This window comes from Canis aureus, chromosome 14, assembly GCF_053574225.1.
Source record: "Canis aureus isolate CA01 chromosome 14, VMU_Caureus_v.1.0, whole genome shotgun sequence".
Classification (NCBI taxonomy): Eukaryota; Metazoa; Chordata; class Mammalia; order Carnivora; family Canidae; genus Canis; species Canis aureus.
This window is the reverse complement of record NC_135624.1, coordinates 22,317,747-22,337,772: the sequence shown is the minus strand read 5'-3', so window position 1 is coordinate 22,337,772 and position 20,026 is coordinate 22,317,747. Positions and strand designations below refer to the sequence as shown.

At 40.2% G+C, this 20,026-nt stretch overlaps 1 protein-coding gene across 4 annotated transcripts in view; it reads left to right on the top strand.

The window, feature by feature from the left end:
* MRPL13 (mitochondrial ribosomal protein L13) overlaps positions 1 to 7,315 on the top strand; it is a 47,188-nt gene extending 39,873 nt beyond the window's left edge. For all 4 annotated transcript variants that reach the window (XM_077847090.1, XM_077847087.1, XM_077847089.1 and 1 more), the window contains one exon: positions 7,030 to 7,315. In XM_077847090.1, the coding sequence (XP_077703216.1) occupies positions 7,030 to 7,051 (22 nt within the window). In that variant the 3' untranslated portion in view covers positions 7,052 to 7,315. The remainder of the gene's footprint in view (positions 1 to 7,029) is intronic.
* Positions 7,316 to 20,026: the final 12,711 nt, after the last annotated feature.

Sequence of the window (20,026 nt, the reverse complement as noted above, 5' to 3'; positions counted from 1 at the left end):
ATTAAAAAGAATCTCAACTTGAGCAATCAAACCAAATCATTCCAAGCCAATAGAGCTTGTGACTTAAAAAATGATAGTTGAATGGAACAGCAATTCCTATTTATCTTAACTGAAAAAAGCAGTAGGTTGATTTAAAATTTTTAACAAGTCTATGAATTTAGTTGTCGGTTTTTAAAACACCACTGAAGTTTTTCTAATCAGGATTTGGTATATGGTACAATACCTAGAGAAATGAGTAGAGAGGCACCATTATTCTGCCTCACTATCTCCTGTATAGCTAACATCTTTAGTTCAAAGAATTTTAGTTCAAGGACAATGCAGTGTCACCAGATTTCCTGTGATTGTTTATTCTAAACAGTTGCATCAGACTATTATTGAGAGACTTAAAACTCAATCAAACTGATATTTTATTGTTCTTAAGATTACTCCACTGTCCATATTTTATTCTTGTCTTTTAAATATTTTGTTGGAGTAAGCATTATACTGACAAATACTATTTATGAGTGAAAAGACATAAGACCTAAGGAACAATAAAATATTTTTGAGATTTCTTACACTTAAGTTTATACCCGATTTCATGAATTTACAACTGAAATTCAAATGCTTTTTCCTTCTAGAAAATATCTTAATGAGATAAATAATACTAAGTGTCTCACTGAACCATCACGTAAACAATGTTTTATAGCTTTATATTTCATTTTATTCACAAACCAAATGGATTTGTCCCAGCAATTTACAATGAAAACTAAAAATTCCCTAAAGATTTTCATGAAGTCAAAAGATAAATTCTTTTATAGAAATGTCCCCATTTTCAAACTAATTTAAATGTGTTGGCTTCTATCAGTTTTTGTCCTGAATTTTATCTCTGAATTTCTAAGATGTACTTGTTTCATTTTAATGAGTGGCAGCATTTTGCATAGTGATTTCAGTAGTAAAGGATTTGCTATAGAAAATAGAGAATTTTGTGAGATGTGGTAGGATTTTAACTTTCAAGTTTCTTAGCAGTCACGAGTATCACAGAATACTTTTCTGTAGTTCAGACAGCCCTTTTTGTCAATTGTTTCCTCATTGAAAAGGGGATTTTTTTTTTAAAGCTGTAGTATTTGAAGGCAGTTTTCTGCTAGTGACAAGTATTAAGTGCAAAATGAACTCTTGCTATAGAACATTTAGTAGCTATGTAATTTTAGCACAATTTAGAAGAAAACAAAGTCTTACATTGGCTAATTCTTTGAAGATTCATTAATCTCCCAAATTACCCTGAGTATATATATGAAAGTTTAACACTTTTAGCTCTCACCTCAGAGGTCAAAGTGTACATATTGTGTCTGTGTATGAGTGTGTACACCTGTATGTGCATCTCTGTCAAAGAAATATACTGTCTAAAGACAGAACCCGGTCTTGCTTACTGCTGTGTTCCCAGTCCCCACAGTTAGACATGACACTCAGTAATCTTTGTTGAATGAATAAATGAGTGGAATCTTATCTCCATGAAAGAGGAATTGACTTTTAATTCAGGAAGTATGGTAGGGACGCCTGGGTGGCTCAGCGGTTGAGCGCCTGCCTTCGGCCCAGGGCATGATCCTGGAATCCCGGGATCGAGTTCTACGTCAGGCTCCCTGCATGGAGCCTGCTTCTCCCTCTGCCTGTGTCTCTGCCTCTCTCTCTCTCTCTCTCTCTCTCTCTCTCTGTCTCTCATGAATAAATAAATTAAATATTTTTAAAAAGGGGGGGTGAGAAGTATGGTAAATTCATATTTTGGTCTTTGTAAATCTTATAGTTATAGCTAAAATAGAGTTTTTCTTTTTTTAATAGAGTTTTTCTTAATAGTCCATGTTTTAGTATAACTCTGATATATTTAGTTGTGAATTATTTATATTACACATATGAAGAAAAGATTATGGTAATTTTGTTAAAATATAACTTGTTTCTGTCAAGGAATATGTTTCTATATAAAAAAAAAAACTAATAGAGATTAGCTTTCTGTAACAGCACTTGAAATGTCTCTTCAATGATTTCCTGAGATTATTTTAGAATAGTGTCATTTACAAAAATATCAACCTTATAGAATATTATCTTTTATTTTAGGACTTCATGATTTTTTTTTTTTTTGCACTGAAACGGTAAAAAGAACTAAGCAGACAAATATAGAATATAAATTCACTCATCATCCTTCTAACAAAGGATTAAGCCATTTCATCTTGGGACATTAAGGTTTCAAACAACATTTAAGCATCCATACTGTGAAAAGCAATAAGCTAGATGCCAGGTGTCTTGCTTTTAAAAATTATTTAATCTAGTAAGTAGATGAGGTAGATCTACACATAAAGTAGGGTAGGGGCACTTCTGTGGCCCAGTTGGTTAAGCATCTGCCTTTGGCTCAAGTCATGATCCCAGGGTTCAACATTGAGCCCCAAATCCATGTTCCCTGCTCAGTGAGGAGTCTGCTTCTTTTCCTTCTCCCTCTGTCTCTCCCTCCCACTCGTGCATGCATGCTCTCTCTCAAATAAATAAAATCTTAAAAAGGAAAAAGGTAGCAAGACACCTGGCTGGCTCAATGGTTGAGTGTCTGCCTTTGGCTCAGGGAGTGATCCCGGGTCCAGGGATCAAGTCCCTCATTGGGTTTCCTGCAGTGAGCCTGCTTCTCCCTCTGTGTCTCTGCTTCTCTCTGTGTGTCTCTCATGAATAAATAAATAAAACCTGTCTTTAAAAAAAAAAATGTAGGGTAAGTATGTAAACGACATAATTCAAGAATTTAATTCTGATAATACAGTGTTGCCATATATAGATTAGCAATGTTTAAAGAACCAAATATAACATTTAACTCACATTACTAAAACTACATGGACTATAATTTAATCTTTCTTTGGTGATAGATACCAAAGGAATTCCAGTATCCAGCCTCAGTACATATTATCATAATGTAAAATTATTATTGTATCAGAAAAGCATAAAACTGCCTGTTAATAAAGTTCTCTCTGGGTAAAGAGCTAAAAAGGATACTGTATAGCAAATGGAATCACCTCTAGCTAAGGAAGAGGTATGTTACCTTCTCTTAGGCACAGCATAGTTTTAGAAATTTACTTCATTTCCTTCTTTAGCATCTTCAAGTAGCCAACCCCTCTGTCTTATGAATAGCTCTGTATGAGGTCTAAGGTGAACCCTGGCTAAGTCATCATGTGGTCCATGGAGCAGCATTGCATCACATGGGAGCTTGTTAGAAATGTAGAATCATGAGCCCCTCTACAGATTAACTGAATCTGAATCTGCAGTTTCACAAGAGCCCAAGTGATATGTATAGCCACTAACATTTGAGAAGCACCTGCCCTCCCCTTTCTTACTTTGAATTTCTTTTAGTGGAAGAAAGTAAGGAGTATAAATGCATTGTATGCTGTGCCTGCTTTCGTGTGTATGTGTGTGTATACGCACATGCTTGGAGGAATAAGAGGTATTTGGTGTAAAGACCTCACTTTTCCCCACGAGACTACCTCCTGAACACCATGAAATATCATTAATTGCCTCCATTATAAGTTGATGTTCATGGCTATGCCAGACAGCATCTAAAGTACCTAGTCCCTTGGCCAAGATACTGTCTTCCCTTTCTGGAAGCTAATTACCCACCCAATAAAGAGCCTGTTAAGTTCAGTTAAAAAAAAAAAAAAAAAAAAAGGATGAGTTTGTAAAACAAAATGGCATTTTGAAGGCAGCCACTGTACTGTAATGACATATCTTACAGGTATCCACTATATGCTGGGCACCATGCTAATTGCTGAAAGCATAAATGCAGTTATATTGGGACCTTGCCTTCAAAGGAACCAACAGCCTAAAAGAAGTCACATAGAATAAAATGGTACATGTAGGCACTTGCAGTCAGAAAGTCTGCACTAGGTCCCTACCACCCACTTCCTAACTGTGTATCCTTAGGGCAGTTACCAGCTTCTCTGAGCCTCAGTATTGTCCTCCATAAAATGGGATTGATAAAATTGTCTTTCTCACAATGTAATTAAGAGAATAAAATGAGATAATACATGTGAAATAGTATACTTTGTGGCATCTAATAAGCATTCAGCACATCTTACATAAATATTTGCATAAGTAAAGACAAGTATAATTTGAGAAACACGGAAATAGAGGTGTGCATGATATTCTTTGGCAATCTCAGAAAGAGGAGCCCTAAATTAGAAAGAAAGGTTGTGGAGGGCTTCCCAGATTATGTGATTAGTTGAATTTGAAGGGTTAGTCAAGTCTGCCAGGCAGAGCAAAGTTCAAGTACCCAAGTCCAGAGTTGGGGAAGTTTTTATCTGAGTAATAGCAAGTAGTGCAGGGCACCTGGGTGGCTCAGGGGGTTAAGCATGTGCCTTCCACTCAGGTCATTATCCTAGGGTCCTGGGATCTAGCCCTGCAGTGTGCCCTCTGCTCAGCGGGGAGTCTGTTTCTCCCTTTCCCCTCACCTCCATGCTTGTGTGTGTGTGTGTGTGTGTGTGTGTGTGTGTATGCGCACATGCATTCTCTCTCTCTCTGTCTCTCTGAAGTAAAATCTTCAAGAGAAACCCCCCAAAATAGCAAGTATTCTAATGGGACCAATATGTAAAAAGATGGGCTGTAGAAAAAGTAACTCAAATGTTAGCTGAGGCCATGTCGTGGAGGGTTATATATTGATTTCCAGGGTGTTTGTATTTTGACAAAGCAGTGAAGGACTACTGAAGATTTTTTTAGGCAGGGCCTAGGTGGAAGCGGGATGGAAAAGAAGGTAGAGACTCTGACATGTCTTCCCCTTTGCCCCCTTTCTCCTAAACTCCAAATCTTAATTGCTAGCTACCTGTCATGTCCAGACCTCAACATATTCAAAAACCAAGATCCTTCCCTTCCAATCTGTTCCTCTGCCTGTATTCCCTATCCTGAAAAGATCAGTAGCATTGGCATTCATGGAGGTCTTCCAGCTGAAAATCAGGCATCATCCCAGAATCATTTTTTAGTAACTCTTTCCTCCAGCTCCCTAGTCCTCTCTCTCTCCCCTCTTCTCACCCTCTCCCCACCAACATGGCACTTTCTGCCTCTTAAATCCTGAACCTGTCCTTTCTTCTCACTCATCACTGCTATAGCCTCCTCACTTCCCATCAAAAAAAATCCTCTTGAAACAAATTTGTCTTTATTAGCCACCTGCCCCCCATAGCTTTCAGGTCACTACCTACATACTTACAGATTACACCCTTCATACACATTTCCAATTTTACTTATAAATCCCACTAAAAGGTCCTTTTGTCATCTCATTGTTACTTAATAATTTTTAGAAACAACTAGACTATGACTAATCATGTTTAGTTTTATTGAGTGGAATTGCAGAGACTCCTTGTTAGGACCTTAGCTTAGCAGATTTCTTTCTGAGTGCATCACCACCACCCATTAGTCATTAATTATATGAACCAGCTGGATAGGAGAATAAGTGGTTTCTTGAAATGAACTGCTGTTATGCAGAGAAGGATGAAAAGGATGCCCTTTGGAGCCATGCTCCAAAGAGCGTGGTTCAGGCTCTCGGACCATGCTGCGCTGTTATTTCCTAGACTTTGGATGCAGTTTTTACGTTTGGAAGGAGATTTCAAAAACAGTGACAAATTTCTGCAGTTTCTCTTCTTGTTGTCATAGAATGGCTGATATGGTGAAGCATATTTGGCTGGTTTCCCAGATCAGTGCCTGTGTTCCTCAGAGCTAAATAATAACTTTAAATTGTAATGTAGTTTATTTACTCAGCCACTAGACTGTTGGTCTTCATAGCTGAGCAATCTGGTATCTTGTGAGTATTTTGTTTAAGAAAACATGCTGTAAATGTAGAAAGGGACTAGATAAGTTATTTCGGGGCAAACAGAGTTCATCTATTTTCTAAAGGAACTCAAACTATCTAATATTTTTACAGCTGTTTCAAAAATATCTATTTAGTTTACGGATTAGGAACTTCTGAAAATTCCATGTGAGCTCAAAACCTACAAATACACCTATGGAAAAAATAAAAGGACACTTTAACATTTTTTGCATTTTGTTATTTCCTATTCATTTTCTCCACTTGTTATGATTGAATATTGCCCTAAAAAACGTGTTGTTGTTTTTTTTAGTTTACTACTGGAAGTAACTTTCAGATATGATTAATCCTATAAATGCATGAATGAGGAAAAGGCCAGTTTGTATATAATTAAAATAGCAAAGGCTAGTGTTTTACATTTATTTTGTATATGTATCATAGTGAAAAATGTAGCATGATAAAATAATATAAATAGGGGGACACCTGGGTGGCTCAGCCGTTGAGCATATGCCTTTGGCTCAGGTCATGATCCTGGGGTCCTGGGATTGAGTCCTGCATTGGGCTTCCCACGGGGAGTCTGCTTCTCCCTCTGCCTGTGTCTCTGCCTCTCTCTCTCTCTCTGTGTCTCTCATGAATAAATAAATAAAATCTTTGAAAAATATATATATAATATAAATAGAGAAATTACTCATTCAAAAATCATCTTGATTAGGTAAATCCATATACCTTATATGCATTTTTAAAGATCATAACCGTCCTTTCTGTGAAAAGGTCTTTAAGAAAGTATATTTAAGTTTCAATAGAAATTGAATTCAAGTTTTTAAGTTGATTCATGCATAGGCACAGACAGCCTACATTTATGTTCTTAAAAGAGTTTGGGAATTGTTGCTTCATGATGATTTGGCTTTAGTGTTTTTCACCAACAATCTAACATTTGTAGATAATTTCTCAAACAGTTACTTTCATTTTATTTTGTTTTAAGATTTTATTTTATTTACTCATGAAAGACAGAGAGAGGCAGAGACACAGGCAGAGGGAGAAGCAGGCTCCATGCAGGGAGCCTGATGTGGGACTCGATCCCGGGACTCCAGGATCACGTCCTGGGCCAAAGGCAGATGCTAAACCACTGAGCCATCCAGGGATTCCTGTTACTTTCATTTTAAATTGAAAAATAAGCCTTCTTTCATCAGGCAGGAGAAAATGATGATTCATAAATAAATGTTGATTTTGTCTTTCAGACCTGAAGATTATCGACTCTAGGAGAATGAAAATGGCGGGAAATAGCCATGTGGTGACTGGAGCTTCTTAATGAGTCTCTCCCAAGCTACAAGCAGAGTGAGACATCCACTGCATTTTGACAAGGAACTTGTCATGGACACTGAAAGCTTGTGGACAAAGGTCAGGAGGGGATACTCCTTCAATAGGAAATTGCAATAAAATACATTATTTTATATGATTATTTTATTATGTAGTCCAATTTGAGTGTTGTAAGTGATGAAAGAATAAAATTGCTTTCTTGTTTAACTGTTCGATTTGTCATTTAACGAAAAAACAAACCCTAGGTATCACTGCAATTAAGTTGCCAACATGTGCATATCCCACATAGATTCCCTCAGGTTCCTCAATCAGTATTCTGGCCCCTGGGCAAACAAGCCCTATCTTCACTTTTCCTTTCAATGATTATTTTATTAACCTCCCATCCTACATTCATCCTTCCAGCTCAGAAGGGTAAAGTTTGCCCTGAGGTATTTACAAAGTACAGTCCCCTTTTTGCCATCTAGCCTCTTGGTCTCCATGACACCAAAATAATGTCTGCTCCCCAGAAATCTCACCGCCCTGCCTGTGGTGCCATTTGCAGATCCTTGCACTATGTCTTCATGTCTTCTCCCATTGGCTCCTAATCACTTTTTTGCTGGGGACTTAAATTGAACTACTGAGATAAATATCCCTAGCAGAATCTCTTCTTTAGAAATTAAGATGCTGAGCCATCATATTTGGACATTTTTGTGGAAGTTTGTTTTTCTTATCTTGCCGGAGCCATTCAAGGAGTGGGTTTCAGACCACCTTTCCCATTCATTCAGCAAACCTGTATTTGTCAGGCAGTGCCAGGTGTTGGGAATACAGAAATCACATGTGTCTTCCCCAGCACCTCTTGCCGCACCAAAGAGTATACAGTCTTCTGCCGAGTGGAAAGGAGCTGTAGACGGACATGTGAATAAGGGCACTTGGGAGCAGCCTGGGTGGCTCAGCGGTTTAGCACCCTCTTCGGCCCAGGGCGTGATCCTAGAGACCTGGGATCAAGTCCCATGTCGGGCTCCCTGCATGGAGCCTGCTTCTCTCACTGCCTGTGTCTCTGCGTTTCTCTCTGTCTCTCTGGGTCTCTCGTGAATGAATAAATAAAATCTTTAAAAAAAAATTAGTGCACTTGGGGGTCAGACGTGGATATGAACTGTGTATGAGCTGTGATGTAAGTATGTGTAGGGGAGGATGGTAACTAAAATTAAAGATGAAGTATCTCTAGTAAGCATCTGCCAAAGTACCAAACACAACAGCTTTATATAAATTCACTTAATCCATACAGCAACCCTATAATGTACATAATGTAATCCTCCCTGTTAAAAACAGATGCTGAAGTAGCAGTGAGGTACCTGACCAGGGTCACAGAACTGAACTGCTGAGTGGTCCTCAGGATTTGAGTCCAGGCAGCCTGGTCCAAAGGCCCATGGACTTGGCCACTGCTAGCTGGAGAAGTGAGTGTTTATGTTGATGTATCACAAATTCTTTTTTTTTTTTAATTTTATTTATTCATGAGAGACACAGCGAGAGAGAGAGAGAAGCAGAGACATAGGCTGAGGGAGAAGCAGGCTCCCTGCAAGAAGCCTGATGTGAAACTCGATCCTGGATCCTAGGATCACGCCCTGGGCCAAATGCTCAACTGCTGAGCCACCCAGGCGTTCCTCACAAATTCTATAATACAGCAAGCATACCCTGATGGTTCCACAGCTACCATTCACAAGGAAGCGGCAGTTATATTTTAAACTTGGACCAAAAGGAAGATCCACCCCTACCCCTTCCCTGTGATGTGGTGACTGTAGGTGTGAGTCAATACGAAATAAGCCTCCAGCTCCTGCTGCAGTAGCTTTAATAGACGAAATTTGGTGCATCCTGAACACCTAAAACAATGCCTGGCACCTATTTCTTGGTTGAGAAAGGCTCACTGAAGAAAGCCCTGGTTCCTAACAAAACTGCAAGAATTAAAGAAATGAGATCATAGCAACATGCTCTATGATAACGTCGAGCCCAGTCATCCTCATATTAATAATCAGTAAGAATATGGACACTGATCACCGTAAGCCTCTCACTTGCTGAGAGCGCCCTGCGTGGAAGCAGAGAGACCTCAACAAAGGCTATACCGGTGGACTGAGTTGCTCCTCCTTCCTGTTAGCCGCTAACTCCATTTTGCATATGGAGAGAACGAGAGCAGAGAGGCTTTTGCACTCAGCAAATGGCCTTCTGAAGCAGAATCTATTAGACCTTGCTCTACTTGCCCTTTTGCCGTGGGCTCGAGGCTCTAACAGCCTGACCTGTACATATTCCTAAGGAAGCACAACCACAAGTAGCCAAACAAAAATCCCAACTCGCTGTAGGGGACCCAGTAATCTCAGGGAGGAAGACAAGCCAGACTATTGGCATCATAGCTCCTACTGAAGTCCTGAATGAAATGAATAGAAGAAACAAAAGAGAACTTAAAAAAAATAAGAGTTTTTAGAGAAAAAGAAGGAAACCTTAATTATTTCAAAAATCCTATGGGAAGAGGGATGCTTGGGGGGCTCAGTGGTTGAGTGTCTGCCTTTGGCTCAGGATGTAATCCCGGAGTCCCAGGATCAAGTCCCGTATCGGGCTCCTTGCATGGAGCCTGCTTCTCCTGTCTTTGCCTCTCTCTCTGCCTCTCTCTGTGTCTCTCATAAATAAATAAATTAAAAACCTTAAAAAAAAAAAAAACCCTGTGGGAAGGAAAGACAACTATGTGTGTGTGTATCTCTAATAGCTATGTGTACCTGTAATGTGCAAATTACTGCAGATAAACAAGGAATCTAATCACTGAAACTAAAATTATATTTGCTCATATGCAGTTTCGCACGATTAACACCAGGTAAATATGAAAAACACCATCCAGCTGCACATAATGAGCTACGGTAGAATAATATGAAACACCTCTCTCCGTTTTCCCCAAGTACATTGCATTGCCTACTGCATTTTCTCAGTAAAACGCAGGCAAGTGTCCTAGTAAGAAATAGCAAAGAAAAAAAGAAAAAGCCTTCAGGATTGCAAAGCCCTGAAACAAGAGGAAGTGTGCTATTGCTGTAGTCAGTCGGCCTTCAGTGAGCACACTGGGGGATGTAGGAGACAACACTGAAAACAAAAAGAGCTTTAATTTTTTAAGATTTTGTTTATTCATGAAAGACAGAGAGAGAGGCAGAGACAGGCAGAGGAAGAAGCAGGCTCCATGCAAGGAGCCCGATGTGGGACTTGATCTCGGGTCTCCAGGATCGCGCCCTGGGCCAAAGGCAGGCGCCAAACTGCTGAGCCACCCAGGGATCCCCACAAGAGCTTAATCTTAACTTCCCAAGAATCACCTGTTTCCTGGGCAACTGAACACTGAAAAGCACTCATTTGCCATGAGTTGAAGATAACCCCAAATCTGATGCAGTATGACAGCACTTGGTGTCATCTCATCTCCTTTGGGGCTGTACAGCTTCTTGAGGAAAGGGGGAAACTAACAAAACAAGAAAAGTTGATTTCTGTTTTAAGCTAATTTAGGGGAATGAAAACCAGGAAAAAACCACAGGCGTCTACCATCCGGTATCTCATTTCATTCGAAAAACTTGAATCTTCCTTTTATGTATTTTCCGTAGTTCAAAAGCCACAAGTCCTCACTATAAACACCTCCACTAAGCAAATTTCATGTCTTGTCAAAACAACGTTCCTTTTTTTTAAAGATTTTATTTGTGAGCACAAGCAGTGGGTGGGCGGGCTGAGGGAGAGGCAGGCTTCCCGCTCAGCAGGAGCCTCAACACACGACTTGATCCCAGAACCCCGAGATCATGACTTGAGCCAAAGGCAGACGCTTAACCGACTGAACCACCCAGGCGCCCCTCAAAACAACATTCTATATTTACTATAATGTTTATTAGGAACTTATGTTTAAAACTGTGGTAATTTTATCACAAGACAGTACAAGGTTTGAGTTTCCTGCCCCAGCTCTTTCTCATAAGCCCTGTTATTTTTGGAGTGAAAATTCTACCATACATTGATTATTTTCTTAGGAACGCATATGCCATGTTATAGGGCAAATGGCTGTACTCACTATAATCGCTGGTTGGGGCACATCCTTCTTTGGGCCGACTCTTGCAGGATCCTAAGAGGTCACGCTCCCCAACCCCAGTAGAAGTGGCCACATGGGAGCTACTGTGCAAAGGTCCGGTGCCATCTCCTTGTCAAGTCTGAGCCACGGTAGGGAGCACCTCTCTGGATGGCCCCCTTAATAGGCACAGTGGTGCTGTTGCCACAGCCCGCCCTCATCTGGTAGGGCCTATCTCTGGGATTCAATAAGCACCTGGCAGGTGGTCCAAGATAAAGCGAGGTTCTAAAGCAGGCCTTTTCAGCCATCCTTACCCAGAACACAATCCTTTTCTTTCCTAATTCCTACTCTGAATTTACAAAGTGAATATGAAGAACTAGGATCAGTGAGACCCATAATGTCCCTTGGTTTGGACAGACTGGGCCACGGGCTGACCCAGAGGCTCGGGTTGTGGTAATGAAGGAATGCTGCCATCTTTAAAAGTGATTGCAAAGCAGAATTTTGTTTTACATGTAAGGTTTGATTTAGATGAAGATTTAAAAAGGGGGGGGGATGCAAATTACCACCATCAGATTGAGTCCCACCTTCCTCCTCTATCGCGAATTCCATCCTAGCTGCATCCAGGTGCTGTCCCTGAGCTCGTACCCCCATCTTTTCTGTGCTGCCTGACTTGCTTTTTTGACCTTCTCCTGGAGAGGGGGGTTAGTACCACAGTCAGCCAAGGACAACATTAAACATCCATGTCTCTCCTGGCTGAAAACCTCCCCATGGAACAGGTAGCAAGTTCTGAATCTGCAAAGCCTTCAAGCCCCAGGAGGGGTTCTGCTGCCAAACTCTACAATGCAGAGTTTGAATTGGATAGAACCGTATTTAAGAAGGTATGATCTTTCCAAGACAGACATTAAGGCTACATTTCAACTTAAATACAGGCTCTTACAGAGAAATGGTATTTCTCTCTCTGCCCAAAAATCTGAAATAAGAGAGTTGAGTAGTTTTGCAGCATCACGACTGCTTGGGGCTTCACCTCAGAAGAATGTCAATCTGAGATCAGCTACTGGTAAAACAGATGGTTGCTCCACCTGAGCCCCAGCTTCTATTAGGCTGGCTGCCAAGAAGGTTTAGGATACGTTTTCCACACGAAGACAGCATAAACAGGGCCTCAGAAGGAGACACACATCTGTATCCGTGCCATTTGGTCCACGAGAAACTCTGATTTCAAACAGATCTTTATTTCAAGGTTTAACTTTGCTTTTACTGCCCTCACCTTTCAATTCCAAAGTTAATACTTATTAAAGCCTTGCAAACAGTGGCTGCTAGAAGACCGTACTGTTTCAAGGGGAACACCTGTGCTTTATGGGTTGCTGTTGTGGGGCTCCAGCTTATCAACCTATATTAAATCGTTCAGAACCAACACTCTGAAATGATGATGCCATCTGAACATCTTCTTCAGTGATCACAAAACTAAAAAGGGTCATAGATAAAATTTTAAGTATAATATAAGCAACTGTCTTTGACTTTCTGGCAAATTCACAAAATCCAAATAAAATATTTTTATAACTTGTGAGAAAAATATTACCAGTTATTTCATCATTATGCACTGTTACCAGCACTGTGCATATGTAGAGCCAGTAAGTCAGGGAAAAATATGAATATGTGTATCCTTCAGAAATTTGGACCCAGAAGTCTAAACCTTGGAAGCAGTGATTAATCAGTCAGGTCTCCAGTCTATATTAACAAAGGATCAACAGCTATATTGCATTCATTCAACCAATATCTATGTTCCAGAAACTATTCTAGGTACTTGAAATAGATATTTGAATATGTCTCCTGCTATCATGATGGGCTGATGTGATTATAATAAGAAATATATATATTTGGTCTTTATCCTGCTTCTGGCACAGAACTAAAACTCTTGGAATTTTGTAAGTGATGAGAGTGGTAAAGATGTATTTTGTTCTATTAATGAGATGACTTTGGGATCGCACTTAAGGATGGGGACTGGTTGGCAAGAGAACCAACCTCATGATTAGAGGATTGGAACCGTCAGTGCCTCCCTCTGGGAGGAGAGAGGGATCTGAGGTTGAATAAATCACCAATGGCCGGTGAGTTAATCAATCACGCCTCTGTAATAAAGCCTCTGTAAATACCCAAAAGGTCAGGGTTCTGAGCACTTCCAGGTTGGTGAACCAAAATACGTCCACATGCTGACATGCTGGGTCCCAAGCTCCACGGGGACAGAAGCTTTTGTATTTGGGACCTCACCCAATGTGTCACTTCTTCTAGCTGTTGGTTCATATCCTTTGAATACCCTTCGTAATAAGCTGGTAATCTGGTGAGTAAATGGGCTGAGTTTGGTGAGCCGCTGTAGCAAATTAATCAAAGTGAAGGAGGAAGGCGTGGGAACCTGCGATTGATAGCCAGTCAGGAAGCACAGGTGACAACCTGGATTTGTCAGTGGTGTTGAGAGGGGGCAGTCTTGTGGGACTGAGCCCTTAGCCTGTAAAATCTGATTATCTCCAGATAAATAGTAACAGAATTGAGTTGAATCTGTGAGACGCCGGTCAATGTCCACAGAGAACTGAGTTCATTACTTGAGGTGTTAAAGAGCACACTTTGGAATTGGTGTCAGCCTCACACTGGAGTCTACAGTCTAGTGAAGGGATGCAGACAGCAAACAGAATATGTTTCCTAGATAGAGGTTACATACAAGTTGTTATATTCATAGGTGGTAAGTACAAGATCTCTCAGCTATTGCCACAATCATCTTACAGATCACCACTCCAAAGCAATTATTTTTTTTCCCCTCTCACACGTGTGCAAGTTGGTTGATGTTCAGCCGACTTGGACCGGGCTTGCCTTCAAGCCCGGATCTATTCCACGCATCTCTGGCTATCCTTGGGCCAGTGGCTCCCTGAGGCACATTCTTATGGTGAAAAGCAGAAACACCAGAAAACAAGTCTAACTATGCAAACCAATTTCAAACCTATGCTTGTGTGATGTGCAGGAACACCCAGTGCATACCATGCTTGTGTGTCCTGCGTGCTGGTGTCTGCCAAGGCAGTCAGGGTATTGGGAGGTATTCTGCTACCTTGGAGATAAAGGAAATGGGCGAGGAAGTCCATATTTTTTAAATTTATATTTTATATATAATTTACCCAAAGTGCAATGGGAAGAAGAGGTTAGATTCTATGTTTTTAAAGCCAGAGCCAGTAGGATTTTTGACAGAATAGACTGGGACAAAAGAGATGGCCCGTTTTCATCCTTTAACCAGCACTCTGGGCACTGACCCGCAGCTTCCTTCATCCCAGTATGCCAAGAGAGTGAAATAAGGAGGAGAAGGAAACAAATTTGAGTCTTCTTAAGGAGGAAAAAAAAATTATTCTTGACCTTGCTTTTTGCACCATATATTCTATTTCTTTGCTCCATTTTGCACCAAGACTCATTCAAAGAATGGAAGATACTTGCTGTCTCCACTTTTAGCGCCTCTTTTTTTCCTTAATATTCTCAAGCTTTTGCCCTCACCATTCTACCAAAATTGTTTCTTGAAGGTCTCAAGTGACTCCCACACTTTCCATTTACCTCAGAATAAAAGCCAACATTTATACCATGGCCTACAGGCCAATATATAATCTGGCCCCCAGTGACCACTCTATTCTCATCTCTTGAAATTCTTCTTCATCTACTTGAAGCTTGGCCATGCTAAACTCCTTACGGCTTATGGAACACCTCAGGCACCTTCCTAACAAGAGCCCATGCTCTTGCCATTCCCACAACCAGGAATGCTCCTCCTCCAGTTAGATCCCATGGCTTACTCCTTCCTCTCCTTTGGGTCCTTGCTCACATGTCACTACTCATAAAGCCTACTCTGACCAGCTTATTTAAAACTGTAGCCCTCTCCCTTCTCACCCTCAGCTCCCTCAATCCTCTTGCATTTATTTTTTCCATAACATGTTCTTCCTATGTGTGTGTGTGTCATTTACTTACTTTTTAGGTTTATTATTTATTTTCTGTCAATCCCATTGAACAAAAGCTCAATGAGACAGCGATTTTCCTGTGTCAAGCTTGCTGATGTATTCCAAGTGCCTGAAACATGCCAGGGATAGATAGTTGTGGCTCCATGAACATATTCCCACACTTCAAATGTACATAATAACCTGGGCAAATCACAATGGTTCATACCAGTCTCCTGGACTCACATTTCTACCCTATTACATATCGCTTCTGCTCACCTATGGCTTAGCCAGAGTTATGGTGGGTGGTTCTGCAGGTTCAGACTCAACCCTGCTGGTCATGTCCTATCTCACACATATGCTAGGAACTTCTACTTTCTGTCCTATAGGACTGTTGTGCAAAGACAGTCCCCGAGGTTAGAAGTTAATACCCCAAAGCAAGGCTCACCCAATGGGAGACAGGAAGTCAGAGGAGGGAAGCTTCAGCCTCCCTCTGGATACAGCTCAATGAAGTAGCCTCTCACTCCTCAAAAGGCATGAAGGAACTAAATCCCCATAGCAGTGACCCTGATATTATATCATTATATTGGCTTTCCCTTGCTCCCCATCTCATTTGCCCACTCTGTATTTCCTTAGATCACCTCCCAAATAAACTACTTGCCCTGAAATCCTTGCTTCATCCAAAAGAACCCAAGCTAACACATACCGAAATCCATCCTTATGTTGAAGCTAAGGAGATACTTTTAACATAGAAGTTTCTTCCTATCACTCCCAAACCAAAATACTTTGTTGATCCTCCATCACCTGGCCTAAAGTCCATATGCCTTAAGTAAGGCCTATAAGACTCAGTCAGATTTTTGTAAGCTCATCCCTCCATTCTCATCTCCATCCACTTCTTTTTTGGGACTTTAAATTTCTGTCTTTCTTAGCCATTAGTAATTGCCAAACATGCATGTCCTCATGCCGTTCTATCCCATGGAATTAGCTCTCATCCATTATCCCCTACCAATCTTATTTCCACCAATGCTCATACCACCTGTTCTTTCTAGGCCTTCTTAAGTATTTCTTCTCCCTGGCTATCTCTGCCCCTGTAATACATTCAATATAACCATTGTCTTATTGTGTTATAATTGCTTATCTCTCCATTGACAAGTTGATCTTATTGAAGGCAGAGAACGTGTCTTTGTGTATTCCCATGTGGCACCATGTGTGGCTCATGGAAACCTCTAAAAGAGTGTCTGGCACACAACAGACCCATAGTCTATAATAAATATTTGTTGCATGAGTAATGGCAGCTACATTAGCTACAGCAATGCTAGCTAATATAATACGTACACATATTTTTGGGCTGTTGTTACTCTATAAAAGTTTATTTCTTGGTCATGTAACAATGTAATGCAGATGTTCCTAATCAGTCGCTGGCCTTCCACAGTCATTCTGGAACCCAATCACCTTCCATCTTATGACTCCAGCCTCCTAACAGACCTTGAAGTCCTCTGCATTCAGGTAGCAAATGGGAAAGAAGCAAGTAGACAAGAGACACACACATGTCTTAACCCCCTTGACTCAGAATTCACATATATATTTCATTGGTTGAGAACATGCCATATAGCTAGCCATACCAAGGGGAGTCTGAGCAATAAAAATCTAATTTGTCCTCAAGAAGAAGAGAATATAGTTTTGGCTGAAGCTAGCCAGTTTATAACACAGAAGCCAATAGGAAATTATCGGTACACTAGATGTAAGTGTTTCTATGGTGATCAAGGAGTTAGGAAGGTAAGAATGTAGACTTTAGTTAGTTAAGGAAAAAAAATGTATGGACAAGAAGTCCAAGATAATACAATCCTTTACAAGTAGCAAAGCAGGCAATTGCTTCCAAACACATTTGATTTTGCTGTAGTCAGTGCCTGCTTTGATAGGAATAAAAATTCAAAAAACAAGTAAATATCAAGATTCAAAAATGGTGTCCAAGCCACATTCTTTCTGGTAACCATAACTATTATTGCTCAGCTGTCTAGAAATATGACAATAGAAGCTATGAGCCTATTTCCACACTGCCAAGCTGCTGGGTTAATGGTCACTTTCCTCCCCATCCTTGAACGCTATCTTTAGCCATGCAGGTGTATTTCCAGTTCCTTTAGAAAACACACAGATACAGAATGGTAGATATTCCAGGAGAAGAAAAGTAAACATCCCCAAAGCTGTAGAATGTGAACAGACTGTTATTTCTCCCTGCACAGCCAGCACTTGCATTGTATCCATTTTTTTTTTTCTAGCTTTTCCATTGCTCTCAGTCATAAGAGCAGTGGCTCTGTCCTGGTTTGATAAAACAGGCTCGCACTTGAGAGTGGAATCGGAGATAGAACCTGTTGGCAACCCTCCAAGGACATGAGTAGGCAGCCAGTTGACAATGGAGATTTAGTTAGCAGGGCTTCTACTGGGGGTGTCCAAATCTGATAGCTGGAACATGTATCAAAAGAACCCTATCTGTGAAGTCTAATCCTTGCAGCCTCCAAACTTGCCAATTCCCAGGCACTATGTGAGCCGCACACGAGAAAGGACAGGTAAAGTAAAAACGCATGAATTTTCTAATAACTGAATTCTCTTCAATACATCTATTCAGTAACATGTTCAAACAAAAATGATATCTCATAGTGAAAGCTGAGCTGGTTAATGGTTTTGTGACATGGTTTTTAGTGCATAACAGGGATAGAATTTCATCAGGATTCACTGATTTGAGACAGATGACAGGAGAATGAAAAATGGAGATAAATGTCTTCTGTAATTACAATCCTTTTTTCTGTCGTGGTCAGTTAGTTTTGCTTTGTTACCATACAGCATTCGTTTTAGAGCTGAAGAAAAAATGGTATGTTTACTTTTCTGGATTTCATTATAAAACCTCTTTAACTTAAGTTAATGAGGATGAATTTTGCCACATGGGTCATGAATATTTTCTAATCAGTAAGATAAAATGCAATTAAACAAAGAAACAAACAACTAACAAAATATGATTACTTGTGCCAGCATGTTTTTTATTACTTAGCAAGACACAGAGAAAAAAATAAATCATTACCGACGTTTATGCATTTACAAATGCTACCAAAACAAGCAAATCATTCCACCACTCCTGGTGATGAATTTAGCCTCCTGTCCCTCTTATTTGGCTTTTTAAATTATCATTGCCTTCTATCTTTCTACGTATCCTAAAATGACTCATTTTTCATTTATTCCAAGTCATTAGTTATGATGATGATATTAAAAAGGTAATATTTTGTAAATAATAATTCTATTCTAAAATCCTTTGTGATTTTCCTATAAAGAATCTGAGAGCACATGTTTGTTGCACAATCTTTTTCATGCAATACAGAAATGTCAAACATCAGCATTTCAGTGAAATTAGCACTTGACTTAAAACACTGAAAGTTCCCCACGATCGGTACACAGGAGGTGACCACGGTTAAGCGTCTGGAGTTTACTCACCCCACTCTTTCATTATGGATAGATGAACAGAATAGTAGGTAAATATCACACGTACTGTTTGGCAATTTGTTGTTTTTTTTTTTCATTTAACAATACACTTGAATATCTTTTTTTTTAAGATTTTATTTATTTATTCATGAGAGACACAGAGAGAGGGAGAGAGAGAAGCAGAGACTCAGGCAGAGGGAGAATCAGGCTCCATGCAGGGAGCCCGATGTGGGACTCGATCCTGGGACTCGAGGATCACGACGTGGGCTGAAGGCGGCGCTAAACCGCTGAGCCACCCAGGGATCCTTACACTTGAATATCTTGTGTCAGCTGCATGTGTAATCAAATTATTCAGTCTGATACATAATGTAAAATTATTGCAAGTGTGTCCACATAGTTAATTTTTCTTAATGACAGAGTGATTCTAAAGAGTCTAGAAGAACCAGGACTTTGTAGCAAAGGAATTCTCTGAACCCTGAGCTTGTCTGGCAAAAATGAACCTTTTATGTCAGTATTTCCAATGCCACATCAAATCAGAATAAAAAATTATGATTTAACTAGATATTTTGGTTCATACCTTGTAAACCTCCACTCTGCATCTGAACAGCCCTTCTGTTGGGGATGGCTCAAAGAGATTAAGTCCTGCCCAGCTGCTGTAGTTTAGATTTGTCATCCTAAATCATCCCACTCTGTTTCATCCTTAAGTCTCTAATGTCTGTTCATATTGTAGTTTCTCCAGAAAAAGCAGAAAAACCTCCAAACCAACGTGCCATGCTAAACTCATTCTCTCTTTCTCTTCAAGTTTCTATCTCACTTAGTGAGATTACCGTTTGCTCCATCTCCCAAACTTGAAATCTTGAAACCATTCTTACTTTCTGCCTATGACCTCCCTTATCCCGTCAATCATCAAGTTCTGCTCATCAGACTTCCCCATCAGTTCTCAAAGCTGGCCCCCCTTCTTATCCCCACTGCACTGCTATGGTGCAGGCCCTCGCCATCTGATCTACTGCAACAGGCAGTCTGGGACACACAGGGAATGGGCCACGAGCTATGGGAACAACCAGAATTAGAATCTCTTCTTTGCCTTTTTTTCTGTATGTGTGTTAACATTGTATGTGTTACTTACCTCACGTTTGATCCTTTGTTAAAAGGAAATATTTAGCTTAACTTGTGAAAATCAACTTAATATAAGGTATCCAGAACAAAAACTAGCAAATGGAAAGTCTTCATTAAATATCTTTTTCCTTCCTTGATCCTCCCCGACACCAGTCTGTCACCATACACTGTATCAAAATCACGCTTCCAAATAAGTGCAAACAGATTGCTCATTTGCTTAGACACACACTGGTTTCCTACTGCCTTTAGGCACAAATCTGAACCTTTTAGCCTGAGATAGATCTTCCCCAATCTGGTACATATGACCTTACCTGCTTCCAATGACAGCAGAAGTGAGGA